The following is a 27682-nucleotide window of genomic DNA, read 5'->3' as shown; positions in this document are numbered from 1 at the left end:
GCTTGTTTCTCTGAAATATTTCTAAAGGTAGGAATTACCCCAAAAGTTTCTTTATATTGCAGTTGAAATGTGGTTAAAGAAATTAATTGTCTGCTTTGTTAGCTTTTGTATACTAAATATCGCAGTCATTTCTGTTATCTCAAAAAATCCTCTATTTTGTTTTAAATATTACTTGTTGAAATTGTGGGCACTATTATTTGATTAGTCACTTCTAAAAATTGTTTTATGGTACAAGGGAAAAGTCAGATTTTGGTTATTTCCACCATAAAAATGGCTTAAAAAAGGAACAACCCTGTTATTTTAAGTCAGACTCGATCATTTAAATCTCCAATTTATAATGAAAAATGTTGCCAAATTTTTTTTATAGCTTTGAGGAATATGACATGATTTTTCACTGGTATTACATGAGACTTATTAAAAGGATTTTTATGGTATAGAAATGTGGATAACATATCTTACTAATTAAATATAGTGTCAATACATTTAATGCATTTTATGGAAATTATAGTGGTGACTGCTATGATTTTTTAGGAGTATAATGAAAGTCACTGTACAGACGTCATTCAGTAAGACAAAATATGCTATCATTTAAAAATTGAGTGGTTTTTAAAAGCTCAGTCTTGTTAGATGAATTATGAATTGTCCTGAAACTGCTGATGTGCTTTTTTTTCCTGTGAACTTTCTTCTGAAAATATTAAAGGTTTTGGAAACTATCACCTTCTTTAATAATGTCATTATAACCAAAATCTTGGTTTCTTTTGAAGTGAGCAGACAAGAGGAGCAATTGTGAAATTATTAAAATAGTCTTCATGGGAAGCAACCCCTATCAAACTGGAGGGAGTGGTTTGCAAAGCATCTGTGATCCACAAGTAGAAAACAAATATATTTTTAAAACAACACTGTTAAAGCTCTTCTAAATTCTCATTGTGGTTTCTAGCTTGTTCTTAAACTTCTATGATTTCCTTTCTAGACTAAATACTTATGAGATATAATTATATAACAGGGTAGAAAAACCATGTAAATTCTACTAAATTAGATTTTTTTATTTTAGTTTTGCATGTATGACAAGAAAAAAGGCATTGTCACTTGGGTATGGAGATAAACAACTTTAATTGTACTTTCTTATTTTGTTGAAGTTAGAGAGCTATCCTTTAACCTTTCAGTTGTGTTTGGGAAATTTTTCCCAGTAACAGTTTAACAAGTTTTCAATAACCTTAAGATACAATATTCTATACAGATTAACTTATGTTTTTTAAGGTAGGTGTATGAAGAGTTTCTTCTCTCTTCTTTAATGTGTTCATCTTAGATCTCCAAGCCCCCTTTTGAGATGAGGGAAGGAGGAGTGAATTAAAGACAGATCCTTTCAGTATATTTGGTTTTGGTTTAGTTGTCCAGACATAATTTTTGAAGGCTACTGGAAAAGACATAGCAGCACGTCCCAAATGGGAATCCTCTGTCAGACCCCAAAAGCAAGTTCTTTTAAATGAGATCTTTATTTGCTGAGTGAATGATTTACTTCTTTTTATGTGAGAGTTACCTTTTATTATATGTTTAAGGTATTTTTGATACTGTAAGACTGTGGTTCTTAGTGTTGAGAAAAAAACCTATGTGGGTCATGAAGGAGAATCAGGAAGGACAATGGAGGAGCTAAGGCAAGAAGGCTGGGCTTGTTAACACTGTTGAACTCTCACCATGCCAACCAAAGTGTTTCTGCTTGGTAAATGAGCAGGAAACTGAGCAGAACCCTCAGATTAGAATAGTTAACTGGGTGCAAGATTAGCTACCACTAAAAATTAAGAGATCTTCTTTTCCTTTGTAACTTCTCCAGTGTTTGCCATTTTTTCCCTTGTAGTGATTAGTTGTAAAACAAACCTTCTAAAATGAAGAGGGAGTTCAAAAAAGGACTTTTATGTTTTTTTCGGGCACAGTAGGAAAGTAAAAGAGTTAAAAAGCAGTATGCAGGGAGGGTATAGTTAAAGTGGTTAAGCGCATGCTTATTAGCATGCATGAGGTCCTATGTTCAATCCCCAGTACCTCCATCTAAATAAATAAAGAAACAAAGAAAGAAAGAAATAAACCAACCTAATTGCCTCTCCCCAAAACAATAAATAAATAAATGTACATATAATAAAATAAATATTTTTAAAAAGTAATATGGTAGAGAATTCCTTTAAGTGATGATAAAAGGAAGAATGATAAGCAGAGACCTGTGGGAAGCAGAATTGAGGTGTGGGGGGTGTCTGATATCTGATCAGAGAGTGCTCCTGTTATTATGAATGGTAGGTTATGTGTCTCTGACGGTCAACTGCTTGGGCAATAGGGATGCTTTTATGATTATGTTATGTTGAGTCGGCTTCTCTGAAAGATTTCTGTCTTGGTACTGAGAGGATCTGCCCTTTAATTCTGAAACTGCTGATTCTAAGTTCACTGAAGGTATGCAGTAAGCCTCTGTCGGTTTTTCTAATGTTATTTTTAGTGGATTCATGTATGCTAGTCTAAAAGTTGTATGGCTTTTTACATAATAGACTATTGTAATGCTTATGTTGAAAAGTTGTTTTCTTTAGAGACATCTAAATATTTAGAGTGACTGGTTCTGTTGTTACTCAGAAAAGTGACTAGGTTGTTTATCTTTGGGGGCATTTTATATTTTCAGTGACAATTGGTATTGTAGAATATTTAGAAAACAAGAATAAGTGATGAGTAAAATAAAAAAACTGCTTGTATTCCTGCCATCTGGATATAATCACTGTTAACATTTTGGTAGATAAGCCTTAGGAAACTTAAAAAATCAGAAATGTTCATTGCCAATAGTCATTGAGACTAACTGACGACATCTTCAAAAGCATATGTTGTATTCTGTTCCATGTGCATAGAATTGAATTGTATTGATTTGGTCCCATCTACTAAAGTAGTCTTACTCTGTTATTCTAATAATATATAGATAGAAATAAAATGTGTTATGATTGTAAATATTTGAATTGGAGAAAATCCACAAGAAAATTAGAAGAATAAAGAAAGACTATCAGAAGATATTCCTCTAATATTTGATGCAATTTTTTTCTTAAGGGTATATTTTCAGCCAAGGGAATTGAAAAAACTAAAGCACCTAAACACTGGATTATTAAGGCCATGTTGTTAATTTGTTTCCAGTATTACTTTAAATATTTTTCTTTGTTGTTTACATGTAAGTGCCCTCAAATTTGAACATGAAAAAGATGTTTAACCAAACTACTTAATTCTGCATTTTGTTCATTAAGTTTATGGAAGAAAATATTTTAATTAAAAAGCCGTATCTTTTTATTTTTTTCCCTCACTAATTAAAAACAGTACCCAGGTTAAGCGAAGAACATGGGCTTCTGGGTGAGACAGACCTGAATTTGAATGCCATTTCTACCACTTCTAGACTAGATGTGTGATACTGGATTCAGTGTTACTTATCTTGTTGAGCCTCTATATCTTTATATGTAAAATTGTGATGATAATACTTGCTTTACAAAATTGTAAAGGTAAATTTTAATAATATGTAAAGTCTCTGGCTCATTTGAAGTATACAAATTTCTCTTCTTTTTTCTCCCCAGGGCAGTTTTTTGTTTGTTTGTTTGTTTGTTTGTTTTTTAGTGATGTGAAATTCACATAATATAAAATTAACCATTTAATAATGCACAATTTTGAGGGCACTTAGTACATTCACAGTATTGTGCAACTACCACCTCTGTCTAGTTCCAAAACATTTTCATCACTCTAAAAGGAAACTCTGTACCCATTAAACAGTTACGCTCTACTCCCTCTTCTGGTAACCACCAATCTGTATTCTTGTTACTATGAATTTGTCTATTCCAGATATTTCATGTAAAAAGAAACATATACTATATGATTTTGTATCTAGCTTCTTTCACTTAGCATAATGTCTTCAAAGTTCATCCATGTCATAGCATATATCAGTTATTCCTTTTTTATGGCAGAATAATATTCCACTGTATGTGTTTACCACAAATTTGTTTATCTGTTTATCCATTGATGGACATTTGGGCTGTTCCCACCTTTTGGCTACCGTTAATAGTACTGCTATGAACATGACCATACATGTATTTGTTTGAGTCCCTGTTTTCATTTCTTTTGACTGTACAGCTAGGAGTGGAATTGCTGGTTCATATGTTGATTATATGTTTAACTTTTTCAGGAATGTCCAAACTTTTCCATAGAGCTGCACAACTTTACATTCCCACCAGCAATGTATGAAGGTTACAATTTCTCCATATCTTTGCCAACACTTGTTATTTTCCTTTTTAAAAAATTATAGCCATCTTAGTGGATGTGAAGTGGTACCTCATTGTGGTTTTGATTTACAGTCCTTACTTCATTTTTGAATGGAGTGTATTCTAGAAGGTGATTTTTAAGTTGGTTGATTAGTATTTGAAGCATACTTAAGAAAACTAATGTGATTAAGCCATGATCATCTGTTAAATGTGAAACCTACCTGAATTATTTCTGTAGGAATATAAGATCAGAGACAAAATTTGAATATTAAACATTTATTCATTTAACAAATATTTATTGGATGCCCATTATGTGGCAGGCCCTAGACCAGATGTTGGAGATACAACAATGGAACTTACATAGTTATTTACCCTAAAGGAGCTCACAGTGTGGCAGGACAGATAGATGTGTAAGTAAAGATAAGCTGCTATAAGATCTTGGCCAATAGAGATAAATGCAGTATGTGTGGTATATGAGCATTAAGATCCTATGATTTGCCTTGGAGCTTAGTGCTAGAATTTTACAAAGCAGAGTTTCAGATAACGTATGGTAGTTAAGCTGTTCACAAGGGAGGGAAGGCCTTTCTTGAGTCAGCCTCTGCAAAGGCAGTAAGGGTCAGAAAGTTTGAGGATCTGAAGCAGATGATTATTGCTGAGTCTGTAATGGTACTTGGAGAAGAGATGAAAAGAGGCTATGAAGATGTGTAGAGGGCCTTGGGATACCAGGCACAGGAGTTCAGATTTTAGCATATGGGTAATGTGGCATCACTGAAGGTTTTTAAGTGGAAAAGTGACATACAGTTTGTTAGAAAGATCATGCTGATGCACTATAGAATATGGATTGGAAAGGGCAGCTAGGAATGGCAATTAAGAGGCTTGTATTATACCTTACATGAGAAGTAATGAGGTCTTGGACCAAGTCGTTGACAGCCATAAAGAAGAACACAACTGGGAAATACGTAAAGGAGGTAGGCTTGGTTAGACATGTGGAGGGAGGAATGGTACAAAGATGACTTCAAGATTTCTGACTTGTGGTAATCAGGTGAAAAAAAAGGTAATGGCATTCATCAAGATACAGCATAAAGGATAAGCATGATGATTCTGCTTTTGGACATGCTGAGTTTGAGATGCTTATTTAGATTAGCTAGCTATTGAAAACACAGCTCTGGAACTTGAGACAGGCCTGTAGGGGGTGGAATTGGGGGAGGTAGGCATGTGAATTCTTGAGTGAGCAAGAGAACATGAGAGCAAGAAGTCTGAGAATCATTATGTATAGGTGGTAGCTGAGATCAGGAGTGAACAAAGCACTCAAAACTGAGATGAGGGTAGGGAGAAGACAGCTAGTCCTTAGAGACACCATAGGAAAAGTGACAGAGTAGGAAGAAAAAAAGGAGGGAGTGGTTGTGCGAAACCCAGGGAGAAGGGAGAATTTTAAAATTAAATGTTTGGTGCTTACTGGAAGTCAAATAAGATTAGAAGCATTGTTCTCCATGGCTGCTGTTAGGAGATTGTGGGTGATGTTAGCACCCAGAGGTTCCCTAAAAAGCGGTGCCTGGAAGTTTGCAGAGAGTTGAAAAATGAGAAAATGATATTAATAGTGAACATGGGCTAAAAAGTGAACATTGGTCGTAAAAGGAAGGAGTGAAGGTGTTAGTTAGAATGTAGACAAATAAGAGTTCCATCTTTGGAGGAAACTTTTTCTTCCATTTGTTAGGCATTGACAGCAGATTTTCCCCAACATCCAATCCATTGATGAAAGAGGGCATGGGGCACCCTCAGAGCCTGGGAAGGGAGAGTGAGAATAGACACAGGGATGGTGATGGTGGTGGTGCTGCTAATAATAGCAGCTAATAACATTAATTGAGTGTATAACACATGCCACATGCAGAATTTAAATAATTTGCCCGAGCTATTCTTTCTCATAGCTATTACGTGGTAAAGCTGGATTTGAACCTAATTAATCTGAAACCCAGTGTCTTTGCACTAGATAGTAAGAACGGGAGGGAGCAGGTATGAAGAGCAGTTGGTACCAGAGTCCTGTGTCCATCTGATCTCTTCCCCACTTCATCTGAGAAAATTCATAGTCCTCAGCTGGCTTCCAAAATGCCTGCTGTGGAAAGTGGTAGGAACATGCTTCCTTGTTTCTTTTTCCACTAGTAACTATCCCTTGTGGTTTCCTTCAAGAGTTTTTCTTAGCTTATTTGAGGTTCTCTAACATGATTTTGTATTGCTAAAAATAAGGAAATATATACATTTAAAAGATTATCACTGTGCCTATGAAAAGGTAAAGTCACTGTTATGTAACAATGATAGTCTTTGGGTATTCATAAAGCTAGTTTCAGAGGTAAAGCAAACTGTCTGTTATGAACATTTAATTTCTAAAGCAAGGTTTCTGGGGTGGGATTGTGGCTTCTTTCATACAGGTTGGGGAAGAGGAGAAAAGAAGTGTGGCAGTGTCTGAAGATACCAGTCAAGGAAGTCAGAGCTATGGTGTGGGATGGTAGCAAGAATGAATGAAGGAAGTTCAGAGGGTTTACATTTGACTCAGCCTCCCCTTTGCTCTAATTTCTGTCCATGACCGATCAGTATGTAGCAACGTGAGCTCTGTTGAACAGGGAGCAAAGTTCCAGATAGAGACATTAGGTACCTTGACAGAGTTTCTGTGAATATCAAGTCTCAAGGCTGGATAGTTTAGGTGTAACTGTCTCTCTCGATATCTCCATGTTTTTTAAAATGGAGGGTTTTAGTATTTCTTTGGTTTTATAGTTACCACTATGAAAGATCCTTAGTATAAATGATATTTTCATTGTATATGGAGTTTTAAAAATAAGGATAATGACTTGCAAAGAATTTCTAACTCTGCAAAAGGTTCCAGTGTCAGATGTTTACAATGACAGATTTTTTTTCTTTTTTACTCAGTTTTGGTTTTTCCAAACCATATTTTGCTTTTCTGTTTTTGGCTGTTCATATTTAGTTTTGTCTATTTCTAATCTCAAATTCAAGACATTGGGTTTTCTTTAATTTTTATTTTTTGTGGAGGAAGTATGGTTTATTTACAATGTTGTGTTAATTTTTGGTGTATAAGCATAGTGATTCACTTATACATATATATATTATCTTGCATATTCTTTTTTGTTATAGGTCATTAGAATATATTGAATATAGTTCCCTGTGCTATACAGTAGGACCCTGTTGTTTTTTATCTATCTTTTTTTATTTTAATTTTTTTCCAAGCAGTAGAACTTTTTTTTGTGTGCAGGAAACTTTCATTGACTTCTTTTTTTTTTTTGATTGAATTATAGTCAATTACATTGTGTCAGTCTCTGGTGTACAGAGTAATGTCCCAGTCATACATATACATACATATATTCATCTTCATAACCTTTCTCATTAAAGGTTATTACAAAATATTGAATATAGTTCCCTGTGCTACACAGAAGAAATTTGTTTTTTTATCTATTTTTATATATAGTAGTTAATATTTGCAAATCTCAAACTCCCAAATTTATCCCTTCCCACCCCCCTTTCTGACTAGTAACCATAAGATTGTTTACTATGTCTGCATGTGTATTTCCATTTTGTAGATGATTTCATTAGTCTTTTTTCTTTTTTTAGATTCCACATGTGAGTTATATATAGTATTTTTCTTTCTCTTTCTGGCTTGCTTCACTTAGAATGACAATCTTCAGGTCCATCCAAGTTGCTGCAAATGGCATTATTTTTTCTTTTTTATGGCTGAGTAGTATTCCTTGTATAAATATACTACTGCTTCTTTATTCAGTCCTCTGTTGATGGACACTTAAGTTGTTTCCATGTCTTGGCTATTGTATATAGTGCTGCTGTGAACACTGGGGTGCTAGTATCTTTTCAAATTAGAGTTCCCTCCAGATATATACCTAGAAGTGGGATTGCTAGATCATAGGGTATGTCTATTTTTAGTTTTTTGAGGAATCTCCATACTGTTTTCCATAATGGCTGCACCAAACTACATTCTCACCAACAGTGTAGGAGGGCTCCCTTTTCTCCACACCCTCTCCAGCATTTATCATTTGTGGACTTTTGATTGATGGCTATTCTGACTGGTGTGAGGTGATACTTCATTGTAGTTTTGATTTGCAGTTCTCTGATAACTGGTGAAATTGAGTATTTTTTCATGTGCCTGTTGGCCATTTGTATGTCTTCATTGGAGAATTGCTTGTTTAGGTTTTCTGCCCATTTTTGGATTGGGTTGTTTATTTATCTTATAAATGGTAGTTTGTGTCTGCTAATCCCAAACTCCTATTTTATCCTTGTCCCCTCCCTTCCCCTTTGGTAACTGTAAGTTTGTTTTCTATGTCTGTGAGTCTGTTTCTGTTTTGTAAATAAGTTTATTTGTATCATTTTTTAGATTCCACATATGAGTGATATCATATGATATTTGACTTGGTCTGACTTCAATTAGTATAATAATCTCTAGGTCCATCCATGTTACTGCAAATGGCATTATTTCTTTTTTTATGGCTGAGTAGTATTTCAGTTTGTGTGTTTGTGTGTGTACACCACATCTTCTTTATCCAGTTATCTGTTGATGGACATTTAGGTTGCTTCCATGTCTTGACTATTGTAAATAGTGCCACGAAGAACATTGAGGTGCATGTATCTTTTCAAATCAGAGTTTTCATCTTTTATGGATATATACCCAAAAGTAGATTGCTGGATCAAATGGTAGCTCTGCTTTTAGTTTTTTAAGGACCCTTCATACTGTTTTCCATAGTGACTGCAGCAAATTACATTCCTGCCAGTGTTATAGGAGGGTCCCCTTTTCTCCACATCCTCTCCAGCATTTATTATTTGTAGACTCTTTTGATTATGGCCATTCTGAGCAGTGTAAGGTGATAACCTCACTGTAGTTTTGATTTGTATTTCTCTGGTAATTAACAATGTTGAGCATCTTTTCATGTGCCTTTGGAGAAAATCATCTGTTTTTATAATAGTTTCTGCCCTTGTTCCCATATGGAGAGAGAGATATATATATATATTTATATATATATACACACACATACATATGTATAACATTCAGTCTATTTGAGGAGAAGGAAATCAGAAATCTGTCTACTTAAGGAGGGGAATTTTTATGTATACACAAATACATATATGAAATATGAACTATATGACTGGGACCGTATTTATTTCTTCTGATTTCCTAAATTGCCTAGACTGGTTCAAAAAAACCCCACTAGGTATTAAGTAAAGGGTGGGTGGAAAATCTGGAGAACAGTAAGCAACCATACCTCTATCAAGTCTTCTTAGATTAAAAGCAAGGTACATATTAGTTTATATCTCCAACCTATTTTACAGTTACTGTTCACGTCAGCCTTTTGTGGGCCAAACCAGCACATGTGTGACAGTAACTGGAAATACGGGGTTGTTGTTCATTTCTATGTGTTGTAATTGTATGTGCTATTCTCTTTTCATAGTTCAGAGAATGCAAGCACTATCTTTCAATAATAAAGCATCTTCATGAGTCAGCAGAAATGTACATTTAATAAATACTATTTAGAAATCAGGTATGAGAGTGCATGCCAGTTTGGAGATGGTAGTGTAAGGAGTGGGCCGAGATCTCAGTCATATTGTCTGGCTGGGATTCTGCATCCTGCATTGCTGGCTTCAGCTAGAAGATCCGCTAGATTTTTGGTTAATCTAGTCAGGATCAGTGAAACTTGGCTCCAGCCACGAACCGAGTTCAAGTGTGCTTCACATATCTCATTCCTCAGTGACTGGTGGGCTGCCCAAGACATAGTCTTCACAAGGTGGAAGCAAAAGCCCAGGAGAGCAGACCTAATGCTGAAATGGGGAAAGCCTCTGTACATATCACAACTATTAACATTTCATTTGCCAAATAAAGTCACATAGCCACGCCCCCATCAATATTAAATAATATTAACTTCCCAGGCATGACAAGTTTAACCACCATGTTTTTATCTGTACTTGTTAATGTTTTCTCCTTATAAGTATGCCTCTACATCTGATTTTTAAAAACCCAAGACTTCCTCTGTCAGAGAGCACCTAACAACTAGTGGAATATCACACAGGAGTTTGCAAGGTTGTCTTTTGGGCCTTTTTTTTTTTTTTAAACAAACATGCAAATTGACTCGGAGGTGAATTTAATAGCCTTTTTTTGTTAGAGGAAAGAAAATAAGGTGGCATATTAGAAAAAGCATATCCTTAGGAGATGAAACTCTCTTAGCCAATCTTATAATCTTAGTAATCTTGGCTAAGTTACCTAACTTCACAGAGCCTGTTTCCTCATGTGTAAAGGTCAGTAATACCTACCTCATAGGACATTTGGGAGGATTACATGCGATAACAGATATTGAATGCTTAGCATGTAATGGGTAGCCAATAAATACTGGCACCCACCTCCTTTCTTTCTTCAGTTCTCCCGGTTCCAGGCTTCCAGGCCTCCTTTTGACTTTGTTTCCTGCCTTCTGATTGTTTCCCAAGATTTATTAATTTTTTTTGCATTTTCACAATTCAGTAACTTCTCATCTCCTGGACGTTTTTCTTACCTGAACATTATCTGTTCTACCTGAAGATAAGCTAAGGAGCCAGACAAGTTTTGTGTTAGGTATTCACATAAAATTTTTTATGAAAGGTGATTAACATATCCTATATATTTCACATAATTTTTTAAAAGAGGTTTTTACTCACTTTGTGACCATTGTGAACACATGGTTATAGTGCTGTATATAATTTTAACCTTATTTAAATAAACCTATTTTCTATTTGAAATAGTTTAATACTAACTAGAGTTTTAGCATATGTCTATGTTCTATGATTGCTCTTTGGAGGAGACCAAAAAATACATGTATAATGTATACAGTTTAATTTTACTGTTTAGTATACTGAATGATTACTCTTTCCTCTTTAGTAGTTTAAAAAGTATTTTGTTTTAGTGCTGGCCATATGGCAGTGAACAAAACTGAGTCTTTGCCTTTGAAAAGCTTCTAAAGTGAAATTATTTTTCATACTTAAAATTTTTTGTAATGTATTTTTCTTATTTTGCTGATATATATATATATATATATATATATATATACACATACACACACACACACACACACACACACACACACATATATACCATGCATCAAGGAGTTTTTATTGTACTAGAATATAATATTTTAGGGGAGTATTTGAAGCTATGGCTCAAATTTTTGTGTCTCAATGTTTATTAATATCAAATGTCAAAATTCTTGTATCAAATATTGACTTCATTACATTTGCCATGTTCCATAAGGTAATGTTTTATTTGTTACAACTTAATTCTTTATATAAAATATGCTTGTTTTGTAGTTGTAACATTGGCTTGCAGGTTGAAAATATTTTTCATTCATTTAATAAGTATTTTTTGAGAACCTCCTATACTCCTAGGTTCTATCTTAAACTAACCTGGTACAGGAATTTTTAAACTCAGGTCTAGAGCTCAATCTATTTCCTTTTCTTCATGCCATATATTCAGAGATGGGGACCAGAACTGTGGAGATGAATAGATTGGTCAAGAGGATGAAGATTTATTTGGATTTAGTTACTAGGAAGGGGTCATTATTGACCTTGGAAAGAATTTCTTAAAAGTGGTTGGGGGAAGAAAATCTTATTATAAGGAAACACGAAATAATAAGGAAATTGAAATACCAAGTAAAGGTGATTCTTCTTGGTATCTTAATAGTGAGTAGAAGGAGGATTCATGCAAGGGCTTGGAAGTACCAGAAACTAGGGGAGGAAACTTCAAAATAAGGGATATGTGAGGGTTGTAACAGAGAGCAAGGAGTTGGGAATCGAGTGATTAAATACCATGAAGAGAGAGGAGATAATTGAAACTATAATATCCCAGAGGAACCAAAAAGATAGTTATTAAGACATAAGTAAAAGGGGATTGGGCTTAGAAGAGCAGAGTGAAAACTTCATTTGATACAAGAGAAAGAGATGGGAATGAATGAAAATAGAAGTATTTTAAGACAGAGAAGTGGGATGGTTATGATTACTCCCAAAAGATAGCCTTTAATCTTCTCATAAAGTAGAAAGTAATATCATTTGCTGAGTGGAATAGGGTGAGAGGGAGATAGGAACATAAACAGGGAAAAACATTCTGCCATGGAAACATACTTGGAAATCAGTGAGTTGCAGCATTGACACCCCAGGTGAGGTTAGTGTGGATGTTACAGTGATCGATAATATCATAATGTTCTATAGCAGGAGTTGGCAAACAATAACCCAAGGGCCACATTCAGCCTGGTCTCTTAAAGATGAAGCAGGAGCTGTCAGTAGCTGCTTTGCTATGTTTTTCTGTATTGATGGGCTAAATGATTCCTGTATATGGCATAGTTGGATAGTATTTTCTGAAGGGCATACTCTTCCCTCTGCTAAGAATTGAAAATATGAGAAGCAGACAAAAAGCAAATGGCTAGAAATTTTCACTGAACTAAATAAGTTTGAAGTTACTGGTTCCTATTATAAAAGCCTCTGTTTTTCCTGGAGAATCAGACTATTTCCTGATAATCTGAAACCTTAAATACGTTAAACTTGATTTTAAATGGTACCTTTAAGTGGTTTTCAGTGAATAACCTTTGGAATATTTTAAAAGATTGAGTTAAATTTCTTTTAAGTTCTAAGAAGAATATACCTTAATTATGTTATTTATTTTAATTTTCCTTTTGTGTTGTGTCTTTTTTTCCTCAGTTCCCATTGCAAAAAATACAGCAAAAACACAGCCTTCTCCTTCCAAAGCAACCCAGCGTTCAATGCAGTCTCCACAGAAAACTGCTATAATATTACCAACACAGCAGGTCAAGAAATCAGGTCGGGCTAAACCACTTGGACATACTTCAGCCCCTAAGAAGGGAAGCTCTGCTAAAAATATCATACCAAGGAAAAAAGGCACAAACTCTGGAAGAAAGGTTAGTTGTACCTCTCACTAATTTGTATCATAGGTCTTTGCAGTGCCTGATTATTAAACATGCAGTTTAGAATTTACTAAAAGTATGATAAAGCCTTTTAGGAATGTACCAAGACTGTATAAGACTTTTTAAAGGGCCTACATAGCCATCAAGATACTTGTTTCTTAGATGAACTTAAAACTGAATACAGTGTTCAACTCCTTCAAAACCACATGGAAAATACTGCATGGATGTATTTATTTTCAGACCAGTTTATTTGAAACTCAGTATACTTTAAAAAATCAATGCAAAGTGAATTTTACTGTACATAAATTAAACCTCAATAAAACAGGGGAAAGGGGAAAATTAATGTGATAAATTCAGTGATGCTAGAGTCACAGCCTACCTACCTGACTCCCCCAAAGAAAACAACTCTAAGACCTGGAGGTAATAGGAAAAGCAGTTACCTGAAGACACTGGAGAGTGAATGGAAGCAAACAGACTCTGGTTGGGGGGAATACACACAGGAGGAGGTATGTTATACAGAATTCTATATCCAGCAAAAATACTCTTTAAGAATGAAGGTGAGCTAAAGACATTGTCAGATAAAAGCATAAAAAATTCATCACTGGCAGACAAACACTATAAGAAATGCTGAAGGAAGTTTATCTCTGGGTAAATGCATATGACTTTCTTTTTGTTTCTTCCTTTTAATTTCTTTATAAAGTATGACTTTATCTTGTGGAGTTTATAACATACATAAACATGATACATAAAATAATAATAGTATAAAGACTTGGGGTGGGGGATATGGATTTGTATCACTGCAGGGTTTCAATATTTTTTGTTAAGCAGTACAATATTAACTTTATGTGGATTGTACATTGTAATTCCCAGGGCACGGTATGAAAACACAAATGTCAAGAAATAAAGCTAAAAAGCCAATGGGAAAATTAAAATGGAATTCTGTGGACTATTCAAGTAATCAAAAAAAAAAAAAAGATAGGAATGGAGGAACAAAATACAGAGGAAACAGACAAAAAACAAATAATAAATGGTAGATCCAGGCCTAAATTTGTTAACAATTACTTTAAAAGTTAGTGCACTAAACTCTTCAATTAAAAGACAAAGATAATCGAAATGGATTTTTCAAAAGATCCAAATACATCCTGTTTACAAGAGATAAATTCTAAAGACATAAAAATTTTCTAAATCTATTAGAACTGAATTAAATTTCAGCAGTATTACCTTAAACATTTCTGAGTTCAACCATCTGATATCAGTATATATAACACTTCTGTTTTGTTTCAACTAATGTTTGTGGTATGGAGTAAAATGACAACACCATTTTGATTTTTAAAAACTTATATAAATATTGGTATTTTTTAAAAAAACATTCAAAATTTAGGAAATAAAAATCAAAAGTCAATAAAACTGAATGTATTTCAAATATAAAATCATAAACATTGAAAAAATCAAATAAGCAGGTTCTAATGTAAATTCTTAGCAGATGAAATTTTTCAAATTAAAAATAAATTACATGAAGTTTTTAAAAGTTAATGAAATTTAAAGGCAAATAATATTTAATATGCATTTTAAAAATTAAGATGTATCGAGATCATTGATGCATATATTTAATGCATATTTTCCAACTGCTGAAAAAAAGTCTTTGTGATTAGTTGGTATATGGTGAAGATATGATAGCTTCAAAAAGTTTCTCTTGGGTATAGGGTATAGCTCAGTGGTAGAGTGCATGACTAGCATGCATGAGGTCCTGGTTCGATCCCCAGTACCTCCATTAAAAATAAATTTAAAAAAAAACCTAATTATCCCCTCAATCAAAGAAGTTTCTCTTGACTCCTTTATTTTCAAATAATTCCAATGCTAATTTAACAATTTTGATGAGATTTTTTTGAAAATACTGTTCTATGGTGGTGAGGAGGGGCAAGGAACAGATACTGTAATTTTTTTGATAATAAACTTTCTGGTTTCAAAGAAAGCATTTCAGTTTGCGTTCATCTTCTTTAGCTTCATTATTTCATCATAAAAGGATGAAGATTTAACTCTGAACTAGAGTAGGAATTGTTCTTGCAGTAGATTCTCTTTTGTCAGCTATAGATGTGTGGAAGCACATTTACCAAATAGACGTATCTTTATTCAACTTACAGTGTTAATGCAAACATAATATTTTGATAAGTCTTAAGTCAGGATTTAGATTTCAGAGTTTTAAAATACTGAAAGAATGAGAGTATATTGACACAGTAATTATAATATAGTACTTTATTATTTTTAATGGAATTACTGGGGATTGAACCCAGGACCGCATGCATGCTAAGCATATGCTCTACCACTGTACCCAGCCCCTTGTAATTTAATACTTTAAAAATAACATGATTTACTAGGATACTGTGAGCCCAAATGACAGTCATTAATTTATAAATAAAGAAAAATCTGAAAACACTGTTACTCTGTTTTTTCTCCTTTGTCCTTGCCTGTTAAATATCTTCTGTTACTACCTTTTCTAGGCACAGGAGTGCCTTCTCTGACATTGGAGAGTCATGTTTGAAGGCAGCTCCAAGAAAACCTCAAGAGTTGATACAAAATAAATGAAACACTAGTGATGTTTAGTAATTCCCAAAAGACATTTGGTTCTTACATATAACAGGCATAATCTTGTATGGACTTTAGCAAGCCACTTGTGATTTTGTGAGAATTATCGTATGCAATATGAAGAAATACAGGCTCAATAACAATAAACACCCAGATGAGTGACTGCTTTCCAAAGACAAATTCTGTCCTCTGCCTTGTTGAGGTCCCCCACTATCATTTGATGAATTGCTGGATTAGGTTTCCAGACTACTTTAGTGTAAAAAAAACCTACAGGGAAAACTAAAAAAATAAAACAAATTTTACAGAGCAAATTACTTTGTCTGAAGTGTGACTAGTTGGAGCAGGGGTAGCATTGGGAATTCCATCCTCTTGGTCTCTTCCTCTCCTCACTGACCAGCATATGGGCCCCTTTTAGGAGGACAGTTTGAAAAGTATTGCAGTTTGTGACACAGGGGTTTCCAACCCTGAAGACTTCCGACAGCTGATAATTTGTGAACCAGTGATGCCAATACTTCTCTGACCTCCTTATCTAGGATTTTTTTTTTAAACAGGAAAAATGTATTCCTGTTATGTGTTCCACATCTTCAACTTCTTTAAGTGCGCTAGCCAGAGAACATGGTGGCGTTTCATTTAAGGATGCTGTTCCTGAGTCATCTAAAATAGTGATGTCCACAGGTAAATTAGTATTTTTAAAGGAGTATAAAATTATCTTTTGTTGTATTTTCAGTGTCTTTGAAGTCCTGGAAATAAGAGGAGAAAAAGATAATAGTAATAAACATTTATCATTTTTCATATTAAAGTATTTTGAAATTTTGATTGTTCATTTAGGTGTTAAGGAAAAACAATTTGTTTAAATACATGAGTCACTTGAAAATTCAATATCCTTAAGGTATTTTATCCATCTTGGTAAGATTTATAAAATTTACATTATTGTCAAATCTATTCTTCTTTTCCCTTTATCTCATTTCACAATTTGTCTTTTTGTCTTGTATTTTTAAAGCTACCTCAAACCATTTTTTAATGCCTGTTAAGATTTTCACAGATTCTTGCCTGTCAAGGTGCATGATGACTTTAAATTGTTCTTTGCTGTTTGAAGAGTGTGAAATGATACAGACCCAGACTAATCAATCCCTTTTGTTTGTCATCTCCTGCAAATTTCCTTATTCCTTTCTTATTTTTTTGAAGCATGTTTCATTACTTCCTCTCCTAGATCCTTAATTATCTTTCGTATATTCTTCTGTTCCCTGGACTTTTTTCCATTGATTTTTCTTTTTTTAGTAAAAAGAAATTAAAATTTAATTTTCTGAAATAGAAATCACTTTAAAAATGATTATTGTAACATATGCCATTTTGTCACTTTATTATTTCTGATTTTTAGTCCATTAGCAGGAGAGACTACCTAAATGAGTATACTGCAAAGGAGATAAAACATTAGAATCCTTGTTTAGCTTCACTTGAACAAGTAGAACTTTGTCCATGCCATCAGCGCCTCAGGTTAAGTTTTTAATAGCTGTTTCATTTCTGTGACAGAGTCCGTCCTTCCTCTGGCTATTGCCTCAAAGTTGAATTATCATATTTCAACATAGTGAAAGTGAGATTAATGGGTTTTTATTATACTAAATATAGACTATATATATATGAAAATTTTGCAATAAATTAAGTAATGGATAAAAATAATGTGCCTGTTGATTTAGGGGGACAATATATTTTGTTTGGTAATAATCATATTATTATTACATTGTATGTTAATTTGTATTTGTTGATTCTGAGTGAAGAAAAATTATGGAAACTGGACTGATGGTGATTATAGATGATTTGCCTCTAAATTCTAAATGCTTTTATTATACTAAGGAAAGCACTTATTTAAAGATTTTCTTCAGTGAACCTCAGCATGTATATAAAGAATGTTTTTATTAAAATTAATAAAAAAAATTTTCTCTAGGTCATTAGAACTTACTGTGACACACATCTTAAATTATTTGCTTACTTTAGAAAATACTGTTTAATGAATTGTTGATTCAAAATAAGTTCAGTCCAAAAGGAGTGTGCTACATGACCAGTTTTGAAAGAAAATTATCGTACTGTGATTCCAGGTAAAAGGTGAAAACATTCATCTGTCTTTAAGCCATTTTATATATTATGGGAATGTGTGAAGAATTGTTTTGTGATGCTACTAAAACTTCTATTTTTTTTATTATAATTGGTTTTGGCAGAATTCTAGAAAATTGAATAAGCATTTGCATTATTTCTTTCTAGGTTTAATATATTTATAAAATGTGAAAATATATTTACATACATATTTTTAGGTAGCAGAAATGATCATTGATATTAACTGTTTAGTTTCTCTTTGAGTGAAGCATGGCTAATGGGATATATAGTGATTGATTATGTAGTGTTTATGTTCCTTTTAACCAATCTCATTGTTTGTTATATCTGTATATACATGTTTTTCTCAAGTCTGTGTCTATATAAACAAACATGGAAACTGTGGCCCTCACCTGGATCAGAAGAAAATCCAGCAGCTGCCTGATCACTTTGGTCCGGGCCCTGTAAATGTGGTTCTCCGGCGGACCGTACAGGCCTGCGTGGATTGTGCCATTCAAAGTAAGACTGTTTTTGGATTCCTTAAGCCAGATCATCGTGGAGGAGAAGTGATAACTGGTATGTTCATCTAATCCTTTATTATCTTTTTTCCCCCCAAATTTGATTTTAGGTTTCGAGAAGGCAAGGATTTTATAATACATAGATTATTTTATAAATTTATATTCTATTAACCATAATATTGAATTATTTAGTATATTAATATGATAGACTATTTATAATAATTATATGTTTATTGACTTTTAACCCTGGTTTGGAAAGTTTAACTTTGAAAATTGGTAAATAATGTCAGAGTAGTATTGTAAATTGAGGTAAAAGGTACAGATTTTTCCTTTTACATGCTACAGTAAGCTCACTATAGATAAAGTACCTTAGTTGATAATATATTTTAATTTTTTTAGAACACAGACTGAGCTATAAGAATCTCTAAAAGAAAATGTGATTCAAAAAGTGATTGAGAGATAAGATACATCTAGCTTTCATGATTGTGTGATCAGATAGATACTGCATTTGTGCCCATGGAATGTTTAGAAGAACAGGAAGTATTGTTACAGATGAGTGGGTGTCTGTATCTATTTTGTTGTTTCCTTACTGATATTTTTAAAGGAGAATGCTTTTATCAACACAGGCTGTTGTGTTTGAATGAGAGGAACTTTTATAATTTAAGATTATTCCTTTGTAAATTATAGAAACTACAAATTAAACTTATATTACATTTCCTAAAATGATGGCTTTTTTGGGTTGATATTGTGGTTCTCATCTTTCTATCCTGTAACTCTGACATCTCTTTTTCCATATAATAGCCTCCTTTGATGGGGAAACTCATTCCATCCAGCTCCCACCAGTGAACAGTGCATCATTTGCTCTTCGCTTTCTTGAGAACTTGTGCCACAGCCTGCAGTGTGATAACCTTTTGAGTAGCCAGCCTTTTAGCTCTTACAGAGGTAATAATAATAGTCCTACAGAGCATGATGAAAATAACTCAGGTAAGAGAAAATGTAAAATTGTATACTGTGCTTCTGTTTTATATTACATTCTATATTAACTTGAGAATCTTCTGTAATTCAGTGTTTCCTTGTGTCCTCCTCAAAGTAAACCTTTTAGCCACAATGAACTAATCAGACATGTATGATATATGAACTTGAAAATGAAAACCTCAGAGGTATATCATTGTGATTTGATTTGCATTTCCCTTATGGCTGATGTCGTTGAGCATCTTTCATGTGCTATTGGCTATTTGTACATCGTCATTGGAGAAATGTATATTCAAATCCTTTGCCCATTTTAATTGGGTTATTTGTCTTTATTATACAGAAATACATATTATACATGTATATATTACATTTTATATTTATATTTATTATACATAAATATAATATATAAGGAATTCTTTATATTTGGGGGATAAAAGTTTCATATCAGATATATACCTTAAATATATTTTCTGCCATTCTGTGAGTTGTCTTTTCACTTTCTTAATAGTGTCCTTTGAAGCACAAAAATTTTTAATTGATGAAGTCCAATTTACCTATTTTTTGTTTCTTGTACTTTTGTTGTCATATGTAAGAAAACAACATATACAAGTTCATAAATATTTATTCCAATGTTTTGTCCTAAGAATTTTATAGTTTTAGCTGTTATATTTAGGTCAGTGATCTATTTCAAATTAATTTTTCTTTATGTTGTAAGATATAGGGGTCCGATTTCGTTCTTTCACAGGTGGATATCTAGTTTTCACAGCACTGTTTGTTGAAAGATGGCTTTTTCACTATTGATTTGTCTTGGCACCCTTGTCAAAAATGAATTGACTACAAATATATGGGTTTATTTCAGAATTTTCAGTTCTATTTCATTGATCTGTATGTCTATCCTCATGGCAGTACTGTACTATCTTGACTACTGTAGCTTTTTGTAGCAACTTTTGAAATTGGGAAGGATGAATATTCCAACTTTGTTCTCCCATTTTGAAGATTGTTTTGACTGTTTTGAGTCCCTTGCGTTTCTATATGAATTTTAGGATCAGCCTCTCAGTTTCAGGTGTTGTTTTTTTTCCCCGCAGCAAAGAAGACAGCTGGGATTGTGCTGATTCTGCGGATTAGTTTGGGGATTATTGTCATCTTAATATTAAGTCTTTCAGTCCATAAACATGGGATGTCTTTCGTTTTATTTAGGTCTTTATTTTATTTCAACAATGTTTTATAGTTTCAGAGAGCACACGTGGCACTTCTTTTGTTAAATTCATCCCTAAGTATTTCATTCTTCATGCTATTATAAATGGAATTATTTTCTTAATTTAATTTTTGGATTGTTTCATGAAAGTCTGTTTTCTCTGATATTACTATAGACTTTTCAGTCCTATTTTAAGTACTATTTGTATGATATATTTTTTCTTACCCTTATACTTTGAACCTGCTTCTGTGTTTGAATTTAAGATGTGTCTCTTATAGTAAGTCTGTAACTGGAACTTTTTAAAAAGTCCATTCTGCCAATCTAATTTTTTACTGGAGTGTTTATTTCATGGATATTTAATATAATTACTGATAAGGTAGGATTTACATCTACCATTTGATACCTGTCTTCTGTATGTCTTTTTTTAATCTTTTTTCCTTCATTACTGCCTTCTTTTGTTCTAAATAGATGTTTTCTTATATGCCATTTTAATTCCCATGTTCTTTTTACTAAATATTTTTATTTATTTTCAAATTTTTCTTGAGTTGCTTTGGGGATTACAGTTAACATCTTAATTTAAAACTATCTAGTTTGGATTAATACCAGCTCAATTTTAATATTATGCAAAAACTTTGCTCCAGTATAAATTTATTTCCTGCCCCTTCTTTGTGCAATTATTGTTATACAAATTACATTTTATACATTATAAGCCCCCAAATACAATTTTATAATTATTCCTTTATGTAGTTGTTTTTATTTATTTTTTAAATTTTTTTCTTTTTTCAGTTTTATTATGTAAAATTATTACAATTTGACTGCACATACTATATTGCATGTAAATACATATATACAGTATACTGCACATTTTTTTAGTTCACATATATGTACTAATTATTGTTTCTAAGTGTAGTTTTTCTTTAAATGAAAAGGGAGAAGAAAAGAGTTATCAATACAAATATGTTTACTGGTACTCTTTTTTTTTTTTTTTGGTAATGTGGATTTAAATTACTTGCTACATTTCAACTTGAAGGAGTCTCTTTAGTATTTCTTATAAGATAGCTCTGCATGTGAGAAATTGTCGGGTTTTATTTATAGATAATTTCCTATTTTCTCTTTCATCTTTTAAAGGTTAGTTTTCCTACATAGAGAATTCTTGATTGACCATCTTTTTGTTTCAAAGCTTTTAATGTGGCATCCCACTTCCTTCTAGCCTCTGTAGTTTCTGGTAAAAAGTCAGTTGCTAATCTTATTGAGGATCCTTTGTATGTGATGATTTGCTTTTCTTTTGCTCATTTCGTGATTTTGTCTTTTGCTTTTGATGGTTTGACTGTGTTTTTTCTAAGTGTGAATATCTCTGTGTTTTTCCTATCTGAAATTTTTGAGCTTTTTGGATTATGCAAATTAATGTTTTTCATTAAATTTGGAAAGCTTTAGACATTGTTTTTTCATATGTTCTTTCTACCCCTTACTCTCTCTCCTCTCCTTCCAGGACTCTCCCATTATGTGTATTTTGGTAGCCTTGGTGGTGTCTCACAGGTCTCTGAGGTCTGTTCATTTTTTCTTACTCTTTTTTTTTTCTGTTCCTCAGACTATGTAATCTCAATTGACCTTTTAAAAACTTAGTGATTCTTTCCTCTGCTAATTCAAAGCTGATGCTGAGCCCTTCTAGTGCTTTTTTTTCTTTTAAATTTCATTAATTACACTTTTCAAGTCCCAAATTTCTATTTGGTTCTTTTCTATAATTTTTATTGCTTTATTGATAGTATGAGACATTGTTCTTATACTTTGCTTTAGTTCTTCAGGCATGATTTTCTTTTAAAGTTTTTTGAACATGTGTAAAATAGCTGACAGAAGTCTTTGCCTAGTAAGTCCAGTGCCTGGGCTTCCTCAGAGGCAATTTCTCTTGACTTTTTTTCCCTGTGTATGGGTCATACTTTTCGTTTCTTTGTAGGTCTCCTAAATTTTTAATTGAAATTTTAAAATAATGCAGCCAGTCCGAAAATCAAATTCCTTCCCCTTTCCTAGGGTTTGTTGTTGCTGGTGCTATTTGGTTTTTAGTGACTTTCCTGGACTAATTTGATGACTTCTCTTGGGCTAGTTTTACCATACATGGCTACTAAAGTCTGTTCAGTTAGCTTAATGGTCAGCTGATGATTGGACAGGGATTTTCTTAAATGCCTTGGAACCAGTAGCCAAGGGGTTTTGTTTATGTGTTGGGACTTACCTTGAACACTCCAGGAGTCAGTTTACAAGTCTCCTTTGTGCAGAGCTTCAAGGTCAGCAAAAAAATGAAAGATTAGGGCCTTCTCAAGTCTTTCCTGAGCATTCATACAGCCATGTACATACATATGGCCTTCTAGATTCCCAAGAGTGTCTCAGTGCTCTTCAAGTCCCCTAATGGACATCTCACTCTCTAGTTTTTCCTTTTAAGCTTTTTAGTCAGCTTCTTGTCAGCCCCAACTGGTAATACTGCCTCAGGGAGCTGCTGTGTAAACAACTGCCACTATTTTGGTTTTCTTTTTCTTTCTTTCTTTCTTTTTTTTTTTTTTTTTTTTCATTTTGTTTTGGTTTAGTTTTTGACCAGTGCTTTGGAGATAGGGCTGTTTCTCACAGAACAAACTGATTCAGGTCAAATAAAACAAGCCTGGAGATCAGAGGCTTTCAGTGAGCTGCAAGATTGGTTGAATAGTGACAGTTCTCTGGGGATGGAGCTTTTGGAGAATTCCAAATCCATTGTGCCCCTCCAGTGCTAGGCTGCTGGCTTTCACAGCTACTGCACCTGTGAAGCTGTTGGTTTGCAAGGCTGCTTTGAAACTGAGGTGAAGGGACTGATATAGGGAAGCTAAAATGCCACAGAATTTGCTGTTCTTTCTGAGATTCAGCCATTTTTCCTGAATATATGCTTTTTGGATTATCATAAGCCTCTAATTGATGTCCAGAGTTTTGAGAAAGTTAATTTTGCCAATGCTGTCATTATTTTTATGGAGGAGTGGATTTTCCTAAGTCCTTAATCAGTCATCCTGGAAGTGCCTCTCTATGATGACTTTTAAAGTACTTTGTAAATTATCTGGCTTTTTCTAGTTACCTCTGCAGGAACAGTTTTTATGCCTGAGCTCAGTACAATACCCAATTGCAGAAATCAAGAATTAATTTTGTGTTTGTATCAACCCCAGATAGTAGACCAGCTTCATAAACTTTTCATAAAGAATTATAATATTACAAGTAAAAAATAAGTGAAGACTCTTTCTGATGTTACTATGATTCTGAGATAAACATCAACAGAAAACTATAGAAACTATATACTTTAGTACTCAAATTTTCTTTATCATTAAGTGGGTATAAAAAAAGTCAGTTATTTCTTTTCTTAGAATTTAGCTGTTCTGATTGTAGAAATCTCTCTCATTCGTTGAAATATATTTTGCCTGTTGGTTTTGTAGTTGACGATTAAAAATAAAATCAAATGGTAAGAGTTCTCTTAGACTCATTAGTAATCAGTCAGTAACTGGATGGCTAAAGGTTATATCAGATTTTTTTTGAGAGGCATCCCTGGCCCCCAGCCATTTTAAACTAGATGAAGTTTGACTTTGGTACTTTCTCATTGCAATCTTTCTTCTGTCTCGAGGCCTATTATCATACTTCATAGATTTCTGTTGTACTTTATTTTTCCTTTTAGTTGGATATTAAATTAAAATATTGATTGATACTTAGAATGTAATTAATAAATTGAGTTGTCTTTACTTTCAGGAGTATGCCTTAAAGAGTGGTCCTTTAGGGAGAAATTCATTCGGTTGAATGATAAGTAAACAATAGAATTGTTGTAAGGCTAGCCCTAGGCCAGGATTATTGCCTGTAAAATGGACTGTTCATTGCACCCCATCTTCTCTTTAACTTCTCTGAATTCTTAACTTTCCTTGCTTATGGGAGCAATTTTCCCAGACCTTTTTAGACCCATTATAATTGGTTGCCTCACTGCTTCCTGAAATAATTAGAAAGATATGATAACTCTAGAATAAATGAAGCCTAGACATAATACTTTAAACTCTTGAATGTATCACTGAAATATTTAGTAGGTTGAAATGAACACATCTTATTCATAAACAATCAAATAATTGATAAATTATTGATGAAGTTATAGTAGGCAAATGATTCAGAAATAAAAGTATTTTGATATGAAAATACTAAGTATATTAATTCATTATAACAGACATCTTTTTTTTGAAAACAGAAAAAGAAGATATAACAGAAAAGAAAAGCGCCAAACGACCTTCTCAGCAACCTCTGCCTTATGTTCCTCTCTCTCCTAAGCTTCCCAAAACAAAAGTGCATGCCTCTGAAGGTAAATAGTTTTCTTCCCAAGATTGGGAAGAAAAGTCACTTTGCTAGCACTTATGTATGCTTTTGGGTGTTGGTGTTGGGAACGGGAGTATATTTGCCCAAATCAATTTGGCAATTAGCATACTGCTTTGGCAGTTTTGTTGAGCACTTCATTCCCTTCAGAAGTGCACAGTTGTCATTTCTGGATTAAAGAAAATCAATTATAGCGGCATTTTCCATTTAACTTTGTATTGCTAAAAGCTGATAGAAGGAGGACTTGAAAACCCTAGTACATTTCACCAGTGAACGTTTTAAGTGCCCAAGTAGTAAGCAAATGTTAGAAACCACCTATGTGATCATATTATAACAAATAGTTGTAAAGAACTACATTCCTAAAGATTAATGCTTTAGTGAGGTATTCATAGCCTTGGTGGCAAGACTGGCAAGGGAGAGTTGCCATGAGGAATATAGGTGATGTCACAGAATCACTGGATTTCAGGCCAGTGTCCATTACTATAAACACCAAGAAGGGGATGGCTGTGTACTTTGTGTTAAGAGGTTTGTGGTTTGGTATAGAATGGCTTAAGTGAACTGTTGTTGGCAATTAGGAGATTTTTGACCTTTTAATAGTATTTGAGCTGTTAACCCGTTGAAGATAATTGCCTTTGTCTTTTTTCTTGTAGAAGAAGTATTGTCTTCTGAGGGAACTGTCATGCCTGTAGAGGAAGAGCTTCCTGATGAGTCTCAGAATGCACCACTGAATTCAGCAAATTCTTTGAATCCTGCCAGCAGAAATCCTATAAGCATTCATACTGCAGTCTCCTGGAATTTTCCTCAAAGTGTGCCATGCACCTCAGATTCAGCACTAGTGGAGACTACGTCACCTACCAAGAGCAGTCACTATGAAGTTAAATTCCAAATGCAGAGGAAAAGTGAAGGTATATTCAAAAACAGTGATTCTCAACCGATGTGTTTGTCTTTCCCTTTAAGGTTTCCATTCCCCACAATATCCCCTGAGAGTGTATCACATTGGAGAAAGTGCCAAAATTGAGGAAGTGGAGACCCCCGCCTCATGTCACTGTCTGGGCCAAGCTGCTACAGATGCTCTAATTGTCATGACATTACAGAACCATTTCTGGGGATCTCAATCACCAACTATGTCTCTGATAGAGACTTGTCAGTTTAGTGATTCTGAATCCATCATACTGTATTGTTTCCTTGTGCACTGCCTGGACTCACAAACCTCTCATGACTCTGAGGCCTGAAAGGGTACATTCCCTCTCCTTTCTGATGTACTCTCTTCCTGGTCTCTCTTGAGACCTTTTATGGTCCCAGCCCACGTGTGGCCCCCAGATCGTGGCTCTGGCATCCTATTGCTGCAATCATTTCCCCATTTTCCACACCCTCAGTCATTCCGTCAGACCCACCAGGAAGATATGATGTGTGTAAACAGAGCAGCGTCCTATTCCCTGTTGTTTGGAAAGAGCCAAACAGCCTTCCATATGCAAAGATAGCTACTATCCTGTACCCTTAAAGGATTAAGGGTGCTGGGATGCTGAGAAAGTGTTTTGTCCTTTTTTTCCAGATAGGCATCTAGGCAATGTTGAGGGGTAAAGGAAGTAGGAACTAACTGCTTTGCCTTTCATAATGGATGTTATCTATGGGCAACTGTACTGTACACATGCTGTGACCCATTTAATGTCATCACCCCCATCTCATACCCCATGTAGATTGTCTTTGGTTTTAGGGTGATTTTTGTGGAGAGTTTGAAGATAGATGTTCATTTAATAACAGGGTAGTGTACCCTGAATTTTTAGATATTTTCACAATATATGAGTTTATGAAGAAAGGCCTTCTCAATAAAAGGCTCTCAAAGGTAATCTCCAGTGCTGAATATCTCACTTCCAAATGTATGTCTAACACTACCATGCCAAAGTAGCCTGTTTGGGGGCTTGAGAATACTAGCTTCTGGTCTTCCTAGGAGTGGAAAGACTAATAGTAATAACAGTACTTAATAGTAATAGAAATCATCGCCTTCATCACTATCTGACATGTGCCAGGCATATAATATTTTACGTAGCCTCATGCATTACATTTTTACAACAATTCCTTGAGATGTAGGTGCTGGTAAACATTCTCAGGTGAGAAATCTGAGAAGTCACTTGACTAAGGTCCCCCAGCTAGAAAGTGGCTGGGCTAGTCCTGACACTCTGGCTACAGGGCTGTACTCTTAACCACTGTGCTACCTACATCTCCAGAGAATAAGTAAGCATTTCACTTGGAAATTGTCTAGAAGTGTCATTACTATTATTTTCTTTAAAGTATTGAAACAGTTACTTAAAGCTGAGTCTGCTCTTGATTGCTGGTGATGCTCACACAACCTTCTACCCTGCTGTGCCCTGCCCCAGCCCGATATTTGAAACAAATCGTTGATTTTTATTATACGAAAGAAATTCATTAACATCATTGGGGATAAAATCAAATCACTTTCAGTTTATTTATTTCACAAATATTTACTGATATCCTAATGTGTGTAAGACAAAGCCATTAAGGGGAAGAGCATGACTGGACTTTGTTTTTCACATAATTAGTTTGTTTCATGTAATTATTTGTAATTCTCTTCTCTCTGATCATTTTGAAGATATGGGCCCAATTAAATTATTTTTCCATGATAGGTTAGAAGTAGATGAGCTTAAAGTTGTTTTATTTTTAATGTAAAATTATAGTTTTATACCAGAAATTATATCTTTACATATATTTTATTCATAGTAATCCGTAAAAGTAGTTACATACTACTCAAGATATAACTATACCAGA

General features: G+C 33.9%; 1 protein-coding gene across 3 annotated transcripts in view; it reads left to right on the top strand.

The window, feature by feature from the left end:
- Nucleotides 1–27682, top strand: part of SCML2 (Scm polycomb group protein like 2) — an 83992-nt gene that overhangs the window by 51891 nt on the left and 4419 nt on the right. For all 3 annotated transcript variants that reach the window (XM_072956180.1, XM_072956181.1, XM_072956182.1), the window contains 6 exons: nucleotides 12975–13192; nucleotides 16333–16456; nucleotides 18239–18442; nucleotides 19186–19368; nucleotides 24777–24887; nucleotides 25549–25803. In XM_072956180.1, the coding sequence (XP_072812281.1) occupies nucleotides 12975–13192; nucleotides 16333–16456; nucleotides 18239–18442; nucleotides 19186–19368; nucleotides 24777–24887; nucleotides 25549–25803 (1095 nt within the window). The remainder of the gene's footprint in view (nucleotides 1–12974; nucleotides 13193–16332; nucleotides 16457–18238; nucleotides 18443–19185; nucleotides 19369–24776; nucleotides 24888–25548; nucleotides 25804–27682) is intronic.

The sequence above is a fragment of the Vicugna pacos genome, chromosome X (assembly GCF_048564905.1).
Source record: "Vicugna pacos chromosome X, VicPac4, whole genome shotgun sequence".
Classification (NCBI taxonomy): domain Eukaryota; kingdom Metazoa; phylum Chordata; class Mammalia; order Artiodactyla; family Camelidae; genus Vicugna; species Vicugna pacos.
Note: the sequence above shows the minus strand (reverse complement) of the source record. Positions and strands in the feature narration are given on the sequence as shown.